Raw genomic sequence first — 18,147 nt, 5'->3', positions numbered from 1 at the left:
AGAAAATGCCATACTGGGTCAGATCAAGGGTCCATCAAGCCCAGCATCCTGTTTCCAACAGTGGCCAATCCAGGCCATAAAAACCTGGCAAGTACCCAAAAAAAGTCTATTCCATGTAACCATTGCTAATGGCAGTGGCTATTCTCTAAGGGGCGGATTTTCAGAGCCCTGCTCGCCTAAATCCACCCAAAACCGGGCGGATTTAGGCGAGCAGGGCCCTGCGCGCCGGGAAGCCTATTTTACATAGGCTTCCCGGCGCGCGCAGAGCCCCGGGACTCGCGTAAGCCCCGGGGTTCTCCGAGGGGGGCGTGTCAGGGGCGTGTCGGGGGCGGGCCCGGTCGTCGCGGCATTTCGGGGGCGTGTCGGCAGCGTTTTGGGGGCGGGTACGGGGGCGTGGCTACGGCCCAGGGCGGTCCGGGGGCGTGGCCGCGCCCTCCGTACCCGCCCCCAGGTCGCGGCCCGGCGCGCAAGAGGCCCGCTGGCGCGCGGGGATTTACGCCTCCCTCTGGGAGGCGTAAATCCCCCGACAAAGGTAAGGGGGGGGTTTAGACAGGGCCGGGCGGGTGGGTTAGGTAGGGGGAGGGGAGGGGAAGGTGAGGGGAGGGCAAGGAAAGTTCCCTCCGAGGCCGCTCCGATTTCGGAGCGGCCTTGGAGGGAACGGGGGTAGGCTGCACGGCTCGGCGCGCGCCGGCTATACAAAATCCATAGCCTTGCGCGCGCCGATCCAGGTTTTTAGCAGATACGCGCGGCTCCGCGCGTATTTACTAAAATCCAGCGTACTTTTGTTTGCGCCTGGAGCGCAAAACAAAAGTAGGCTATTCGCGCTCCTTTTAAAAATCCGCCCCCAAGTGAACTTAATAGCAGGTAATGGACTTCTCCTCCAAGAACTTATCCAATCCTTTTTTAAACACAGCTATACTAACTGCACTAACCACATCCTCTGGCAACAAATTCCAGAGTTTAATTGTGCGTTGAGTAAAAAAGAACTTTCTCCGATTAGTTTTTAAATGTGCCCCATGCTAACTTCATGGAGTGCTCCCTAGTCTTTCTATTATCCGAAAGAGTAAATAACCGATTCACATCTACCCGTTCTAGACCTCTCATGATTTTAAACACCTCTATCATATCCCCCCTCAGCCGTCTCTTCTCCAAGCTGAAAAGTCCTAACCTCTTTAGTCTTTCCTCATAGGGGAGTTGTTCCATTCCCCTTATCATTTTGGATTTAGTTAAGGCTGGGGGGTGGGTTAGATAGGGGAAGGTGGGGGGAGGTGGAAGGAAAGTTCCCTCTGAGGCCGCTCCAATTTCGGAGCGGCCCCGGAGGGAACGGAGGAAGGCTGTGCGGATTGGTGCGCGCAAGTTGCACAATTGTGCACCCCCTTGCACGCGCGCACATGTTATAAAATCGGGCGTAGATTTGTTTGCGCGGGGTTGCACGAACAAATCTACGCCCATGTGCAGGTTTTAAGATCTGCCCCATTATGTTTTAAATTCCTCACTGTACCACAATCGTGCAAGAACTCTTTGCTCTTTATATAAGGACCTTCAAAGCAACTATGCCGAAGTTACTAATAGATTTTTGTCCTTTCAGCACATATGGGACCTGTTTAATCATTGGTCCACAGGTGTCCAAATTTTCTTTTTTCTTTTTTAAATTAATTGCATATGAAAATGGAAATAATAGATCTCTCTGGATTGATAAAGGGAGGATAAGCATTGCCACAGTCTGCTGGCTGCCTCCTGATGGGAGAGGTAGAGCTGGTGGGAGGAGGCAGCTGGAATCTTTTCCACCACTGTGGCTGAAAGTGGTGGGGTCTGAGGTCCAGTGAGCCTTTGTTGCTGCATGAAAAAATGAAATAAAGAAAGCAGAAATGAGTGGAAAGCCTTGGTGAAGGCTCCCATTGCATGAGAAGAGCAGTTTGGGGGGGACTAGTGTTGGTTGCAGAGGCTCCGCAGATATGGGACCTCTGTAACCAACGTAACCACATGATTGGCCTGACTGGCCCACCGGGGCATGGCCCAGTCACCCAATAGGCCAATCTGCCCCTGCCGTTTAGCGTAGCGCTATTACAGTCCTGAAAGACACTGCCGCTACAGCTCAAGTGACGCTCAATGCTCGTAATATTGTAGCGTGGGTGTCTCTCAGTATTCGTGACGCAGCTCTCAGCGCTTGTGCAGTAAAGAGCTGCAAATGCAGCAGATCCCACCGCCGCGACTCACCAGCGTCCAGAGCACAGGAAAGACCCTGGGGGCTCGCAAGATGAGCAAGCGCCCCAGAGTCTCAGGATAATTGGCCTCCACCACTTCAATGATCCTGAGAAGAGCTTTGACTCCAGGCCGCCACAGGTGCCGCATGTTCAGCCCCTCCAGATCCACAAGACAGGTCCAGTTCCTTGAACACAGAATGCAAAAAACAAAAAACCACGTTCATACTCTCATCTGCCACCACGATGCTTTGTGGGGAAACAAAATATCAGCCAAAAGAGTGGTAAGAAGAGGCCATGGTGGTGGGAAAAGGTCAGTGGAAGAGGACAGAGTATGGCAGAGCCCGGAACAGCCTCCGTTAAAGAAGAGCCTGCACTCAGAATAAAGAAATGCTAACAAGGGGGTGGGGGAGGGGCAATCACCCCCTTCCCCTCTCCCACCGTGAGCTGCTTTGACAATATTTTCATTTTATCCTAAAAAAAAAAAAAAAAAAGATGAAGGTTCTATCCTTGCAGGTCACCTGGGTCATTTGGGGGACCAATATTCAGACTTTTTAACCGCGAACCATTCCCCAGGTTTCCGGAGCATAAATGTGCTGTGCAATCCCTTTGAAGCTTTCCCACAGACACAAGGTAACCACGGACCTTAGCGCCTGCTTCATGCATGGGGAGAGTTTTTGCAAAGAAAATGAGGCCTGTGGACTTGGGGGGGGGGGGGGGGGGAACCCCCAAAATGTACATTTTATATTCTGCTCCCGATTGGAAAAAATGCACCCAGGGGAGGCCTCCACTGAACGCGGATAAAAGCACAAGCGGTGTGGGCTCTGCTGAGGGAGGGTAAATCACTATTTATAAAAGCGGGTAAATAAATTTGAAAACTGTCCTCTTGGATTTTAGCTAATTGAAGCCTTTCGCTGCCCCTTCTCTTTTGAGGGGGGGGGGGGGTATCTTTGGCATTTTCAGCAGAAGGAGTTCACGAGCAGTCAAAGTCAGAGAAGCAACAAAACCGGAGGCCATTTCTCCATATCTGCTCTGTTTCCCCCCTCCCCCCCCCCCTTTTTTGTAGTTTACTTTCCCCTGTTTTTTTAACAGCGCTATCAATAACTAATAGAATTCAGGGATGTCTATGCTTTTTGGGGGATGGCAAGTTTGACCCTGCCTGTAACGTTTCCCTGGGAAAACGTGGGCGGTGGGTACATCGCGGGCAGGTGCAGAGTACATGACTGCAGGTACGTGCGATGATTTAGAAATGTAAGCACTGAGCGGACCTCCCCCTCCTCGACCTAACTCCGCCCACTTTTTGATGTGCATAAAAGCAGGCATGCCGAGTCACAGGGCACGTACATTTACCCACATATGAGGGGGCAATTTTCAAACAAGATGAGGGTCGGCGAGGCCACTCAGCATGGACAGAGATGGTCCTGACAAAGGAGCCCCACTGGCCTGCAAAGCCGTTCTCCCTTTGTATTCCCCCCTCTGGTGTACGAGACAAGAAAGGAGCTTTGACGTGTGCGTGATCGTTCAATGGGCCCAGCGCCTCTCGGGTCCCCCAGAGGCTTTGTCTTAATCAAATGGTTTGGCTGTGAGAGGTCCAAAGAAGCAAGTCACAGAAGCCCGCAGGAGTGATACATAGAGAATCAAAGCCTCTGGCACTGGAAAAGAGGTAGGGTCCTACAGACCAAGATCACCACCCATAGGAGAGAGCAAGGGTAGGCAACTTCAGTCCTCAAGTGCCACAAACAGGTCGGGCTTTCAGGACATCCACAATGAATATGCATGAGGTATATCTGCATACAGGGGAGGCAGTGCATGCAAATCTATCTCATGCATATTCATTGTGGTTGTCCTGACAAGCAGACCTGTTTGTGGCACTCCAGGATCAGAGTTGCCTACCCCTGTGATATAGTGTTCATAGGCAGCAGATACCCTACTGTCAGTGAATTCTGTTTCAGTAACCCAACATGTGTAAATCTTTCTATGAAGAGAAATGCTAAGGAAACAACTCCTGCCAATGAAGATCATAGAGCAATCTCAGGAAAACAAAGAGCAAAAGGCAAGAAAAGAGAACTGAGAGCAATCTCGACCAAGGCATAGAATGAGGAGAGGCAGCCTCAGCCATGGAGGATTACAGAACAGGGAGCGTCCCCAGTCAGGGCACAGTACGAGGGGAGGCAGCCTCAGCCATGGAGGATTACAGAACAGGGAGCGTCCCCAGTCAGGGCACAGTATGAGGGGAGGCAGCCTCAGCCATGGAGGATAACAGAACAGGGAGCGTCCCCAGTCAGGGCACAGTATGAGGGGAGGCAGCCTCAGCCATGGAGGATTACAGAACAGGGAGCGTCCCCAGTCAGGGCACAGTACGAGGGGAGGCAGCCTCAGCCATGGAGGATTACAGAACAGGGAGCGTCCCCAGTCAGGGCACAGTACGAGGGGAGGCAGCCTCAGCCATGGAGGATTACAGAACAGGGAGCGTCCCCAGTCAGGGCACAGTACGAGGGGAGGCAGCCTCAGCCATGGAGGATTACAGAACAGGGAGCATCCCCAGTCAGGGCACAGTACGAGGGGAGGCAGCCTCAGCCATGGAGGATTACAGAACAGGGAGCGTCCCCAGTCAGGGCACAGTATGAGGGGAGGCAGCCTCAGCCATGGAGGATTACAGAACAGGGAGCGTCCCCAGTCAGGGCACAGTACGAGGGGAGGCAGCCTCAGCCATGGAGGATTACAGAACAGGGAGCGTCCCCAGTCAGGGCACAGTACGAGGGGAGGCAGCCTCAGCCATGGAGGATTACAGAACAGGGAGCGTCCCCAGTCAGGGCACAGTAAGAGGGGAGGCAGCCTCAGCCATGGAGGATAACAGAACAGGGAGCGTCCCCAGTCAGGGCACAGTACGAGGGGAGGCAGCCTCAGCCATGGAGGATAACAGAACAGGGAGCATCCCCAGTCAGGGCACAGTAAGAGGGGAGGCAGCCTCAGCCATGGAGGATAACAGAACAGGGAGCGTCCCCAGTCAGGGCACAGTATGAGGGGAGGCAGCCTCAGCCATGGAGGATTACAGAACAGGGAGCGTCCCCAGTCAGGGCACAGTACGAGGGGAGGCAGCCTCAGCCATGGAGGATTACAGAACAGGGAGCAATCCCCAGTCAGGGCACAGAATGAGGGGAGGCAGCCTCAGCCATGGAGGATTACAGAACAGGGAGCAATCCCCAGTCAGGGCACAGAATGAGGGGAGGCAGCCTCAGCCATGGAGGATAACAGAACAGGAAGCAATCCCCAGTCAGGGCACAGTATGAGGGGAGGCAGCCTCAGCCATGGAGGATTACAGAACAGGGAGCGTCCCCAGTCAGGGCACAGAATGAGGGGAGGCAGCCTCAGCCATGGAGGATTACAGAACAGGGAGCAATCCCCAGTCAGGGCACAGTATGAGGGGAGGCAGCCTCAGCCATGGAGGATTACAGAACAGGGAGCGTCCCCAGTCAGGGCACAGTATGAGGGGAGGCAGCCTCAGCCATGGAGGATTACAGAACAGGAAGCAATCCCCAGTCAGGGCACAGTATGAGGGGAGGCAGCCTCAGCCATGGAGGATTACAGAACAGGGAGCGTCCCCAGTCAGGGCACAGTATGAGGGGAGGCAGCCTCAGCCATGGAGGATTACAGAACAGGGAGCGTCCCCAGTCAGGGCACAGTATGAGGGGAGGCAGCCTCAGCCATGGAGGATTACAGAACAGGGAGCGTCCCCAGTCAGGGCACAGAACGAGGGGAGGCAGCCTCAGCCATGGAGGATTACAGAACAGGAAGCAATCCCCAGTCAGGGCACAGTATGAGGGGAGGCAGCCTCAGCCATGGAGGATTACAGAACAGGGAGCGTCCCCAGTCAGGGCACAGTACGAGGGGAGGCAGCCTCAGCCATGGAGGATTACAGAACAGGGAGCGTCCCCAGTCAGGGCACAGTACAAGGGGAGGCAGCCTCAGCCATGGAGGATTACAGAACAGGGAGCGTCCCCAGTCAGGGCACAGTACGAGGGGAGGCAGCCTCAGCCATGGAGGATTACAGAACAGGGAGCGTCCCCAGTCAGGGCACAGTATGAGGGGAGGCAGCCTCAGCCATGGAGGATTAGAGAACAGGGAGCGTCCCCAGTCAGGGCACAGTATGAGGGGAGGCAGCCTCAGCCATGGAGGATAACAGAACAGGGAGCGTCCCCAGTCAGGGCACAGTACGAGGGGAGGCAGCCTCAGCCATGGAGGATAACAGAACAGGGAGCATCCCCAGTCAGGGCACAGTAAGAGGGGAGGCAGCCTCAGCCATGGAGGATTACAGAACAGGGAGCGTCCCCAGTCAGGGCACAGTAAGAGGGGAGGCAGCCTCAGCCATGGAGGATTACAGAACAGGGAGCGTCCCCAGTCAGGGCACAGTATGAGGGGAGGCAGCCTCAGCCATGGAGGATAACAGAACAGGGAGCGTCCCCAGTCAGGGCACAGAACGAGGGGAGGCAGCCTCAGCCATGGAGGATTACAGAACAGGGAGCAATCCCCAGTCAGGGCACAGTATGAGGGGAGGCAGCCTCAGCCATGGAGGATTACAGAACAGGGAGCAATCCCCAGTCAGGGCACAGTATGAGGGGAGGCAGCCTCAGCCATGGAGGATTACAGAACAGGGAGCGTCCCCAGTCAGGGCACAGAATGAGGGGAGGCAGCCTCAGCCATGGAGGATTACAGAACAGGGAGCAATCCCCAGTCAGGGCACAGTACGAGGGGAGGCAGCCTCAGCCATGGAGGATAACAGAACAGGGAGCGTCCCCAGTCAGGGCACAGTATGAGGGGAGGCAGCCTCAGCCATGGAGGATTACAGAACAGGGAGCGTCCCCAGTCAGGGCACAGTATGAGGGGAGGCAGCCTCAGCCATGGAGGATTACAGAACAGGGAGCGTCCCCAGTCAGGGCACAGTACAAGGGGAGGCAGCCTCAGCCATGGAGGATTACAGAACAGGGAGCGTCCCCAGTCAGGGCACAGTATGAGGGGAGGCAGCCTCAGCCATGGAGGATTACAGAACAGGGAGCAATCCCCAGTCAGGGCACAGTATGAGGGGAGGCAGCCTCAGCCATGGAGGATTAGAGAACAGGGAGCGTCCCCAGTCAGGGCACAGTATGAGGGGAGGCAGCCTCAGCCATGGAGGATTACAGAACAGGGAGCAACCCCAGTCAGGGCACAGTACGAGGGGAGGCAGCCTCAGCCATGGAGGATTACAGAACAGGGAGCGTCCCCAGTCAGGGCACAGAACGAGGGGAGGCAGCCTCAGCCATGGAGGATTAGAGAACAGGGAGCAATCCCCAGTCAGGGCACAGAACGAGGGGAGGCAGCCTCAGCCATGGAGGATTAGAGAACAGGGAGCAATCCCCAGTCAGGGCACAGAACGAGGGGAGGCAGCTTCAGCCATGGAGGATTACAGAACAGGGAGCGTCCCCAGTCAGGGCACAGTATGAGGGGAGGCAGCCTCAGCCATGGAGGATAACAGAACAGGGAGCGTCCCCAGTCAGGGCACAGTACGAGGGGAGGCAGCCTCAGCCATGGAGGATTAGAGAACAGGGAGCAATCCCCAGTCAGGGCACAGTACAAGGGGAGGCAGCCTCAGCCATGGAGGATTACAGAACAGGGAGCGTCCCCAGTCAGGGCACAGTACGAGGGGAGGCAGCCTCAGCCATGGAGGATTACAGAACAGGGAGCATCCCCAGTCAGGGCACAGTATGAGGGGAGGCAGCCTCAGCCATGGAGGATTACAGAACAGGGAGCAATCCCCAGTCAGGGCACAGTATGAGGGGAGGCAGCCTCAGCCATGGAGGATTACAGAACAGGGAGCAATCCCCAGTCAGGGTACAGTATGAGGGGAGGCAGCCTCAGCCATGGAGGATAACAGAACAGGGAGCAATCCCCAGTCAGGGCACAGTACGAGGGGAGGCAGCCTCAGCCATGGAGGATTACAGAACAGGGAGCAATCCCCAGTCAGGGCACAGAATGAGGGGAGGCAGCCTCAGCCATGGAGGATTAGAGAACAGGGAGCGTCCCCAGTCAGGGCACAGTACAAGGGGAGGCAGCCTCAGCCATGGAGGATTACAGAACAGGGAGCGTCCCCAGTCAGGGCACAGTATGAGGGGAGGCAGCCTCAGCCATGGAGGATTACAGAACAGGGAGCAATCCCCAGTCAGGGCACAGTATGAGGGGAGGCAGCCTCAGCCATGGAGGATTACAGAACAGGGAGCAATCCCCAGTCAGGGCACAGTATGAGGGGAGGCAGCCTCAGCCATGGAGGATTACAGAACAGGGAGCGTCCCCAGTCAGGGCACAGTATGAGGGGAGGCAGCCTCAGCCATGGAGGATTACAGAACAGGGAGCAATCCCCAGTCAGGGCACAGTATGAGGGGAGGCAGCCTCAGCCATGGAGGATTACAGAACAGGGAGCAATCCCCAGTCAGGGCACAGTATGAGGGGAGGCAGCCTCAGCCATGGAGGATTACAGAACAGGGAGCAATCCCCAGTCAGGGCACAGTATGAGGGGAGGCAGCCTCAGCCATGGAGGATTACAGAACAGGGAGCAATCCCCAGTCAGGGTACAGTATGAGGGGAGGCAGCCTCAGCCATGGAGGATTACAGAACAGGGAGCGTCCCCAGTCAGGGCACAGTATGAGGGGAGGCAGCCTCAGCCATGGAGGATTAGAGAACAGGGAGCATCCCCAGTCAGGGCACAGTACGAGGGGAGGCAGCCTCAGCCATGGAGGATTAGAGAACAGGGAGCAATCCCCAGTCAGGGCACAGAATGAGGGGAGGCAGCCTCAGCCATGGAGGATTACAGAACAGGGAGCAATCCCCAGTCAGGGCACAGTACGAGGGGAGGCAGCCTCAGCCATGGAGGATTACAGAACAGGGAGCGTCCCCAGTCAGGGCACAGTACGAGGGGAGGCAGCCTCAGCCATGGAGGATTAGAGAACAGGGAGCGTCCCCAGTCAGGGCACAGTATGAGGGGAGGCAGCCTCAGCCATGGAGGATTAGAGAACAGGGAGCGTCCCCAGTCAGGGCACAGTACGAGGGGAGGCAGCCTCAGCCATGGAGGATTACAGAACAGGTAGCAATCCCCAGTCAGGGCACAGTATGAGGGGAGGCAGCCTCAGCCATGGAGGATTACAGAACAGGGAGCGTCCCCAGTCAGGGCACAGTACGAGGGGAGGCAGCCTCAGCCATGGAGGATAACAGAACAGGGAGCGTCCCCAGTCAGGGCACAGTATGAGGGGAGGCAGCCTCAGCCATGGAGGATTACAGAACAGGGAGCGTCCCCAGTCAGGGCACAGTATGAGGGGAGGCAGCCTCAGCCATGGAGGATTACAGAACAGGGAGCGTCCCCAGTCAGGGCACAGTATGAGGGGAGGCAGCCTCAGCCATGGAGGATTACAGAACAGGGAGCGTCCCCAGTCAGGGCACAGTAAGAGGGGAGGCAGCCTCAGCCATGGAGGATTACAGAACAGGGAGCGTCCCCAGTCAGGGCACAGTACGAGGGGAGGCAGCCTCAGCCATGGAGGATTAGAGAACAGGGAGCGTCCCCAGTCAGGGCACAGTATGAGGGGAGGCAGCCTCAGCCATGGAGGATTAGAGAACAGGGAGCGTCCCCAGTCAGGGCACAGTACGAGGGGAGGCAGCCTCCGCCATGGAGGATTACAGAACAGGGAGCGTCCCCAGTCAGGGCACAGTACGAGGGGAGGCAGCCTCCGCCATGGAGGATTACAGAACAGGGAGCAATCCCCAGTCAGGGCACAGAACGAGGGGAGGCAGCCTCAGCCATGGAGGATTAGAGAACAGGTAGCGTCCCCAGTCAGGGCACAGTATGAGGGGAGGAATCCTCAGCTATGGAGCATTAGAGAGGAGGAAGCAGAGGAAAACATATGGGAAGTCTCTGGCAAAACAGAGAGTAGATTCAATACAAGCTGACTGAAACAGAGCTTAGATTTGGATAGCCTACATCTACTACAACTGATGGAATAAAATTCAGTTATTTAACTTTATGATATTAAGACAGCATGCAATGCCATCCATAGTGCACTCACCTGATAGGACGGCCAAATTCCTGGGTGTTATCTTCACACCTTTTTTGTCCTTCCTCGTTAATTGACAAAACCTACAGAGAAAACAGCAACTCACTGAAAAGTGATACTTTAGTATTCAACACATGACTTAACTTAATGCAGTTCATAACTGCAAAATACTGCTGGTCTGGGCACAGCCCAGAGCGAGTCAGTCCAGCGATGGGCAATCACCGCTGGACTATGCACACAATGACACTGCTCAGTGATTGTGAATCCCTGCTTCTACGGACACAGCAAAATGAGAAGGTAGAGTCTGAAACAGTCCAAGTTCTGTAGTCTGGGGCTAGTGATTTCCAGTGTTTGGCATGTGACATTTTCCCAGCAGAGCAATAAAAGCCAAGTAATGATACATTATTGGTAAATGCATGAGCATTACCCAAAGATCAATAACACGTAACTTCTACTACCTGCTGTTAGGTACAATACAAAGTTTTTCAGCAAAGGACAGGCACCTGAAACTCCAGCAGTGATGACAAAGCAATAAAAGGCATTTTCCACTATTACAGTAGCAGATTAAAAAGAGATAAAAGATGGACCGATTTTTAAAACAAATCCTCTTTCCAAAATCACAGCCTCTTATGGTCAGTGATAGTAGTGTTCATTTTTGCAGTAACATTCTTTAAAAAAAAAAACAAAACCAACCTGCAATTGTCCTCTTTTAAATAGGATAATTCACTAGAAGTAAAAGGGACAGGCCAGCCTACTGGCCCCAAACATTAATGAAACCAAGAGGGATTGGGCCTTCTCTCTCCCAGCTGCAAAGAGGACATTAGTAGAAAGAGAGCCTTCAGGGCACGGCACTCACATGTCGCAGCAGAGATTCCTCTCCCAAAGCCTTCACCAAACCTTTTGTGTCCATCTGGCCCAGACGCAGGATATACAACGGGCGGCCATCTTAAAGTAAGGGAAAGCATCGCGAGGTCAGAGGAGATGATGTCCAGGCACCAAAAATATCGCAGACAAATGTTTCTGGCTAGTACTATGGGAGGGCTTGCTGCGTGCCCACTTTCCCTAGGTTGGAAGGTTTTCTCCATGCCCCCCTTTGAATGTGTCTAGGTGGTGCATTCCCACAGTCCCAAAGAACAAACCCGTTTCTTGTTCGAGGATGACATCAGGAGCAATGAAGGAGGATAAGGGCTAACCTTTGTCATGGTAGTGCCATCCCCCTGCGTAGTACTCCTCCAGGAGGGCTGGGGCTTGCCAGGTCTCTAAGATACTGTCCACCTGATACTGCTTACGCCAGGTCAGCGACTGGCACAGCATATCCCGTGCCCTCTCAATACTGAAGTCCCGAGCTCTCAGAAACCGGAGAATATGCTCATCCTTGGGAATCTGTGGAAAATTTAAAAAAATATATTTACAGACATTCTGGAGGAAAATGATTTTTTTCAAGAGAAACCTGGTGAGCCCTGATCTTTCTAGAGAGAACAGACTCCCACCTCAGTGAGCCAAGATGTCCTGGTGACAGCAGCTCTACGCACAGTCAGCAGGGGCCCTCTTAGGAGAAGGAAGCTCACTGTCAGATTAACAAAAGCCCCATCCTTACATACACGGACTGGAGAGGTCAGCTCTTCCATGGTCAGCCAGGTTCCCCCAGTGATGGCAACCACTCCCATGGGCAGGTGCTATAAACACCCTCTCTCGCCATCCCGTTCTTGGGGATAGCGTAATGGACTGCGTGCTCATAGGCTTTCCAGGACATTGCCAGCAGCATCACTGCAGTTCACATCAATCAGAGCATCAGAAAAGAAGAATCACAGAAAACATCCAGGCCCAGATGCATTAAGGGATTTTCTCAGACAGAAATTGAGCTAAAGCCCTTAGCTCATCTGGTCCTCAAACACACACATTTCCAAGGAAAAAGTGCTATAAAGGCATAAGAGAAAGGGCATGGAGTATCAGCCTTGTTTTACAGTACTTCTGTTCTCACCACACTTTTAAAGCAAACTGTAAGGGAAGCACAGCGTATGAGATCAGCAAAAAACACAATTACAAACTTCACGCTGGCAGGAATCTAAACATTACCTTCTCCGCTTTCCATTCACCGCTCTCAGACTATAGAACAAAAAGATGTTTTTGTTTGTTGAGTCCTGATATGACATGCCATGACAATAAAATATTTCTGTGACCCAACAAGCTCTGGGTGTGCCTGCTAAAGACTGCTTCATGATCACACAGAAGCAAGATAATCGTGTTACTTATTAAAAGAGAAACTGTCACCAGTCAATCAACTGCACTCATCATCTGGGCAAACCACAACTCAGTCAACTCTCTGCTCTAACAGCAGGGCGGATCCTGCACCTTGCACCAGCGCACCCACAGCTCAATTGAACTGTCTGCTCCAATGCCGGGAGAGATCCTGCACACAGCACTACACCCCGCAGTACCCTTCAACCACGTGTCCCTTCTTCAGCACCAGAAAAGATCCCACACCCTACTAATCAGTACAAACTGCAGCTTAATCCAACTGACCACACCACCGGCAGGAGAAACCTGGCACACACTGTCACTGTCAGGAGATCCTGTACTCAATATCTGTGCAAACCACAACTTCCTTTCTCTAATCCTTCCATTATAATTTGAACAGCTGAATCAAATTCTACATCTGGCTACTTTCTGGTCAACTTCCTCCTGCCTTATCCCGTATGTCTGTTTCATTGACAAAAGGCTGCATTCTCCAGGGCAAGTATCTTACTTTGGATAGAACAGACGCCTCCCTCCCATACTGCCCAGGCAGGGGCAGTGAGGTTCTCTCCTTCCTTTTCTGTAATAAAGACGCCCTCGTGCTCCCTGTTAGGCTTTTCTGTAAATGTTTTGAGCTCATTCTAGTGAGGCAGCCACCATGTTCACCTGCTTCACGCTTTTTTTGTGTAGGGATGATTTTCAACATTATTATTACCTTGCCTTTGTGTGTTTCTTGTAGCCATTGGCGAAGTTGGATGAGGCAGCTCTCCTGCAGAGGGGTAAGATGTCCTAAGTAGCGCTCAATGTAGTCCGCATGCAATTTATCAGCTAGAGAGAAAAAAAGAGAGAAAATAATATATGAAACTAGCTGGTAGCCTGAATGAACACCATAACATCATCAAATTACCGGCAAGCATGATCAATAGCCTGTTAATAATAGGTTATTGTTCAAACAGAAGCACCACAAAATATCATGACAGAGAGACTAAAATAGGCTGGTGCCTTGACATTCTGTTGATAAATTATTTTTAAACCTCTACTGTGGTCTCTGCCTCTTTATGGCTCTCTCTTTTCTGTCCCGAGAGCAGACAGATATGTTTGGATATGCATGGAATAGAGGATTTAAGCGAAAGATAATGCCACAGTTTATTATACTGCTACTATCGTAGTGATTTACCCAGTCTATGTTCAAACTCAAGCACATCAGAGCTGCAGACATTCACCTGTTTGAGAAATGTAAATGTGCAAATAGTGAGCATCCTAGTATCTGCCCCAGGAGACGGGACTGAGCAAAGCAGGCCCTCTGTGCGCCGTTATGCATTCAGTGACATTTACATTTATAAAAATGTATTAATCACTTAACACAAAAAGGTCTTAGCGATATACAATATATAAAACATTCACATTCCAGAAATGTTGTACAAAACAGAATAACTAAACACAAATGAAAGCAACGTGACAGATAAACTTGCTTAAGTCCAGCTGAATTTTAGAAGGAATACTTTGTAGCAATGAGCAAGAACCTGCAGCTCTTAGAAGGAATACTTTGTAACAATAATCAGAGACCTGCAAAATGTTTGTAAAACTCCTCGGAATGACTTGATACAATTGGCTAAGGGTTACTTACCATCAGGGGTGCTTGCCTCTGCGGAAAGGCTGGGCATGGCGAGCTGCTCTCTGTTAGTGCTCTGCCCGGAGTGCCCTGCCGACTCCCTCCCGCAAGCAGGCGTGCTGTTCAGGTTACCTCCCGCAGTCCCGGAGCGGTCCTTGCTTCCAAGAGCTGGGGGTTTCCATCGGGGAATGTGTGTGATGCCCTGAGAGATTAGTTCATTCAGGTAATACTCAATCACTTCTTTGCCCTATAGCAGAAAGGAAATTGCTGTGCCATTAATAAAACTGCAGAGCCACAGAAGGAAGGCAACAGTCTGAGAGAGGGCAAAAAAAAAAAGAAGGAAATAAACTCATTTCTACCCTGAAAGGACATCTCCCACCTCATCCTCTTACACATCTATGGGGGGGGGGGGGGGGGGGGATATGGACAAGTCTCTCAATTCTCGCTCTTTCTGGAATAATTTATTGCTGTTTACAATCAGGAAATTACAGTAATTCCCCCTTAACTTCTTGCTGATGCTATATAGAAATAAACATTGTCATTGTTTGCTTTAGGAGGCTGTGATTTTGGAAACCTCATCAGTTTTAAAAATCTAACATTCTGTTCTATTTTTTTAATCTGGTACTGTGATGGCAAAAAACCTAGCTTAGAATATCGAAAAATGGAATATAAATAATGTAAACACATGCAAAAAAAAAAAAAAAAAGACTCGATTCTGGCATATTAGCACCACTCACCCACACCCACTACTTATAACACTGACTTGCAATACTACATTCAACCATATCTCTAGCAAACAGGTTTCTATGCTCTGTGCCCAGCTCAAACAGATTCTGCAGGCTGTTTCCTTTGCTTACCTTCTTAATGTTTGTTGTGTACTGTTTCATTGCTATTCTTTCCACTGTGCTTTCAAACCCAAAGAACGACTTGATGTCAAGCGATGCAGACTGCTCAAAGCATGTCCAGTCCTCATTGTCAGGGTGAACCTGGAGCCCACGGCAAACACAAGGGCAAGAGGTCAAAGGTTGTAAGCACACTCTGGAATGCAACAGTATGGAGAATCTTACAGGTGAATATTTTAAAAGCCCGATGTGCACCAAAACCGGGAGACACGCGAATATGTTGGGCCGGCGCATACCAAGCGGATTTTAAAAGCCACCCACCCACGCGCATATCTCCCGCTGCGTGCACAAAAATATTTTTCCAAAAAAGGGGCGGGGTATGGGCATGGCCTGGGCGGGGCATGGGCATTCCTGGATTTATAGAATTTATAGAATCTATGCAGATGACATACAATTTATTTTTCCCACCAGACACACTAAAATTCCTCACTTTGTGTCTTTCGACGATCAAAAATTGGCTAATTCACAATAAACTGAATCTTTCAGAAACAGAAATACTCATATTAGGAAATCCCCATTTCGAGAACATTCCATCTTCCATCCAACATGATAATTGCTCACTCAGCATAGTGAAACAAGTACATAATCTAGGAATCATTTTAGATCCTAAGTTAGACTGAAATTCACACATCCAAACATTATTTAAAAGCTCTCTCTTTAAAATCAGGTTATTAGGACATGTCAAACCCCTCATTGATCCAATTCACTTTCGTACAGTGATCCAATCACTAATCCTTTCTAGTATTGATTACTGCAACTCTTTGCTGTTAGGCTTACCGCAAATCACTACTTGCCCTTTGCAACTGTTGCGAAACTCAGCAGCACGGCTTCTCCACAATATCAAATTCCGCGACCACATTACTCCGGTTCTTCAGAAACTACACTGGCTTCCTGTCAAGTGGCGCATACAATACAAAACCTTAACGATTCTGCACACTCTAATTTACAGCAACATCACATCCTGGCTCTCTGCTTCACTACATATTTACACTCCATGCCGAAATCTCTGCTCTAAAAACAAACTCCTACTCCAAGTCCCTTCACCAAAAACTACCAAATTAGTTTCCACCAGGGAACGTATATTTTTTATAGCCGGGCCCATATTTTGGAATTCAATTCCACCCGAAATGCGACTAATTCATGATAAAAACACATTCAAGAAAACACACAGGCATCATCTTTTACTCCAAGCCTTTCCCAATTTATGTAATTCCTGATCTTTTATTTAGTCTCTTGATTTATTTTATGTTTTACTTATTCATGTTTTAAGTTAACTTATTTATATTTGTTTGTTTTTATTTTAATGGTATTATGTTTGTATCATTGTAACCTGCCCCGAACTTTGGAGGGGTGGGATATAAATACTTTAAAATAAATAAATACATTTCACATTGAAACCAGTGCATAAATATTTATATGCAAAAATGTGTGCTGGGATCCCTTGCCGCATAACTTTACTTCTGCTATGGATGGTGTGTAAGTCATAAAACAAATAAAGTAAAAAAATCAGTGGGGTTTTAAGGGTCAGGGCTAACAGGGGAGAAGGGAGGCTATTTAACTGGGGGGGTGGGGGTTAGGAAGTTCTATCCCTTACCTGGGGACTAAAGAGGTTAGGACTTTTCAGCTTGGAGAAGAGACGGCTGAGGGGGGATATGATAGAGGTGTTTAAAATCATGAGAGGTCTAGAACGGGAGATGTGAATCGGTTATTTACTCTTTCGGATAATAGAAAGACTAGGGGGCACTCCATGAAGTTAGCATGTGGCACATTTAAAACTAATCGGAGAAAGTTATTTTTTACTCAACGCACAATTAAACTCTGGAATTTGTTGCCAGAGGACGTGGTTAGTGCAGTTAGTATAGCTGTGTTTAAAAAAGGATTGGATAAGTTCTTGGAGAAGAAGTCCATTACCTGCTATTAAGTTCACTTAGAGAATAGCCACTGCCATTAGCAATGGTTACATGGAATAGACTTAGTTTTTGAGTACTTGCCAGGTTCTTAGGCCTGGAATGACCACTGTTGGAAACAGGATGCTGGGCTTGATGGACCCTTGGTCTGACCCAGTATGGCATTTTCTTATGTTCTTATGTTCTTATGGGCAAATTGGGAATGAACTGGGAAAATGGCCAATTGTGTCGGTGTGCATTGCTTTTAAAATCCCACCCCACTTACGCAATAGAAGTTGCACATGTTGCACATGCACACGCATGGTATTAAATAGGTCAGCCTATTTAATACCATGCGTGCATATACGTGCGTATGTTATAAAATAGCTGTGTCCATGGGCGCGAGCTGGCAAATGCACGCAAATGTGCCCATGTGCCTATTTAAAAGTTACCATCTTAGCTGGCATGAATGTGCTTTATAACTGCAGGAGAAACATTTATAATGATAATAAAGTTATTGCTTAAAGGATGAGGAAAAGGTGAGACAGTACTGAGTCTCTGGAGAGAAAGTAAAGCAAAGCATTGCTCTTCATAAGATAATGCTGGGAAACCTACAGAGAACACTAGAACAGGCTCTGAAGAAAGGTTTGGGTTGTTTTGTTGTTGTTGTTGTTGTTCTGTCAGCCAGGGAAGGTCCCTGCACTACTTGGCCTATTTATGGAAGGGACCGGGTATTATACGGACAACCATTATAGGCTATGCACAATGGCTCCCTGCTATGAGCTGTGAGAAATGGGGTGCAGTAGGACCTAGCAGCAAAAGACAAATACTAATATCAACGAAGCACGAAACCTGGAACAAAGGCTGCTCAGGAGATGAAATGGGATGTATAAGCCCTTTTGGTTTTATTTCCTAAAGAATTCTGCTTATAGGTTCAAAATAAGAAAAATCTCTTACCAGCACTGGGTATCATATCAATCATAGCAAAGACATTCACAAATATACTGTGTGGAGTAATGAAGCAAAGTTGTTTACCTGTACCAGGTGCTGTTTGAAGACAGCAGCTCCCCAGTCACACAAGTGGCTTACCTGACTGCGCTTGGCGCAGCACAAGCCCTCTCTCTGCTCAGGTGCAGTAGTTCCCATGCTGCTCAGTCCCATGGCGCTCGCCTCGGAGCACCGGCTCTCCCGCGGTTTTTACTGTATCAGCCCGACAGTGCAGTAACTCTACAATTATCA

The 18,147-nt window shown here is 50.4% G+C and overlaps 1 protein-coding gene across 1 annotated transcript in view; it reads right to left on the bottom strand.

Moving 5' to 3' along the window:
• The window catches only part of LOC115082285 (SEC14-like protein 5), a 76,807-nt gene that overhangs the window by 17,972 nt on the left and 40,688 nt on the right, over window positions 1-18,147 (bottom strand). The window contains 7 exon segments of the mRNA XM_029586518.1: window positions 2,218-2,389; window positions 10,286-10,356; window positions 11,130-11,218; window positions 11,467-11,656; window positions 13,224-13,336; window positions 14,136-14,367; window positions 14,978-15,106. Coding sequence (XP_029442378.1) covers window positions 2,218-2,389; window positions 10,286-10,356; window positions 11,130-11,218; window positions 11,467-11,656; window positions 13,224-13,336; window positions 14,136-14,367; window positions 14,978-15,106 — 996 coding nt within the window.

The sequence above is a fragment of the Rhinatrema bivittatum genome, unplaced genomic scaffold, assembly GCF_901001135.1.
Source record: "Rhinatrema bivittatum unplaced genomic scaffold, aRhiBiv1.1, whole genome shotgun sequence".
Taxonomy (NCBI): Eukaryota; Metazoa; Chordata; class Amphibia; order Gymnophiona; family Rhinatrematidae; genus Rhinatrema; species Rhinatrema bivittatum.
Note: the sequence above shows the minus strand (reverse complement) of the source record. Positions and strands in the feature narration are given on the sequence as shown.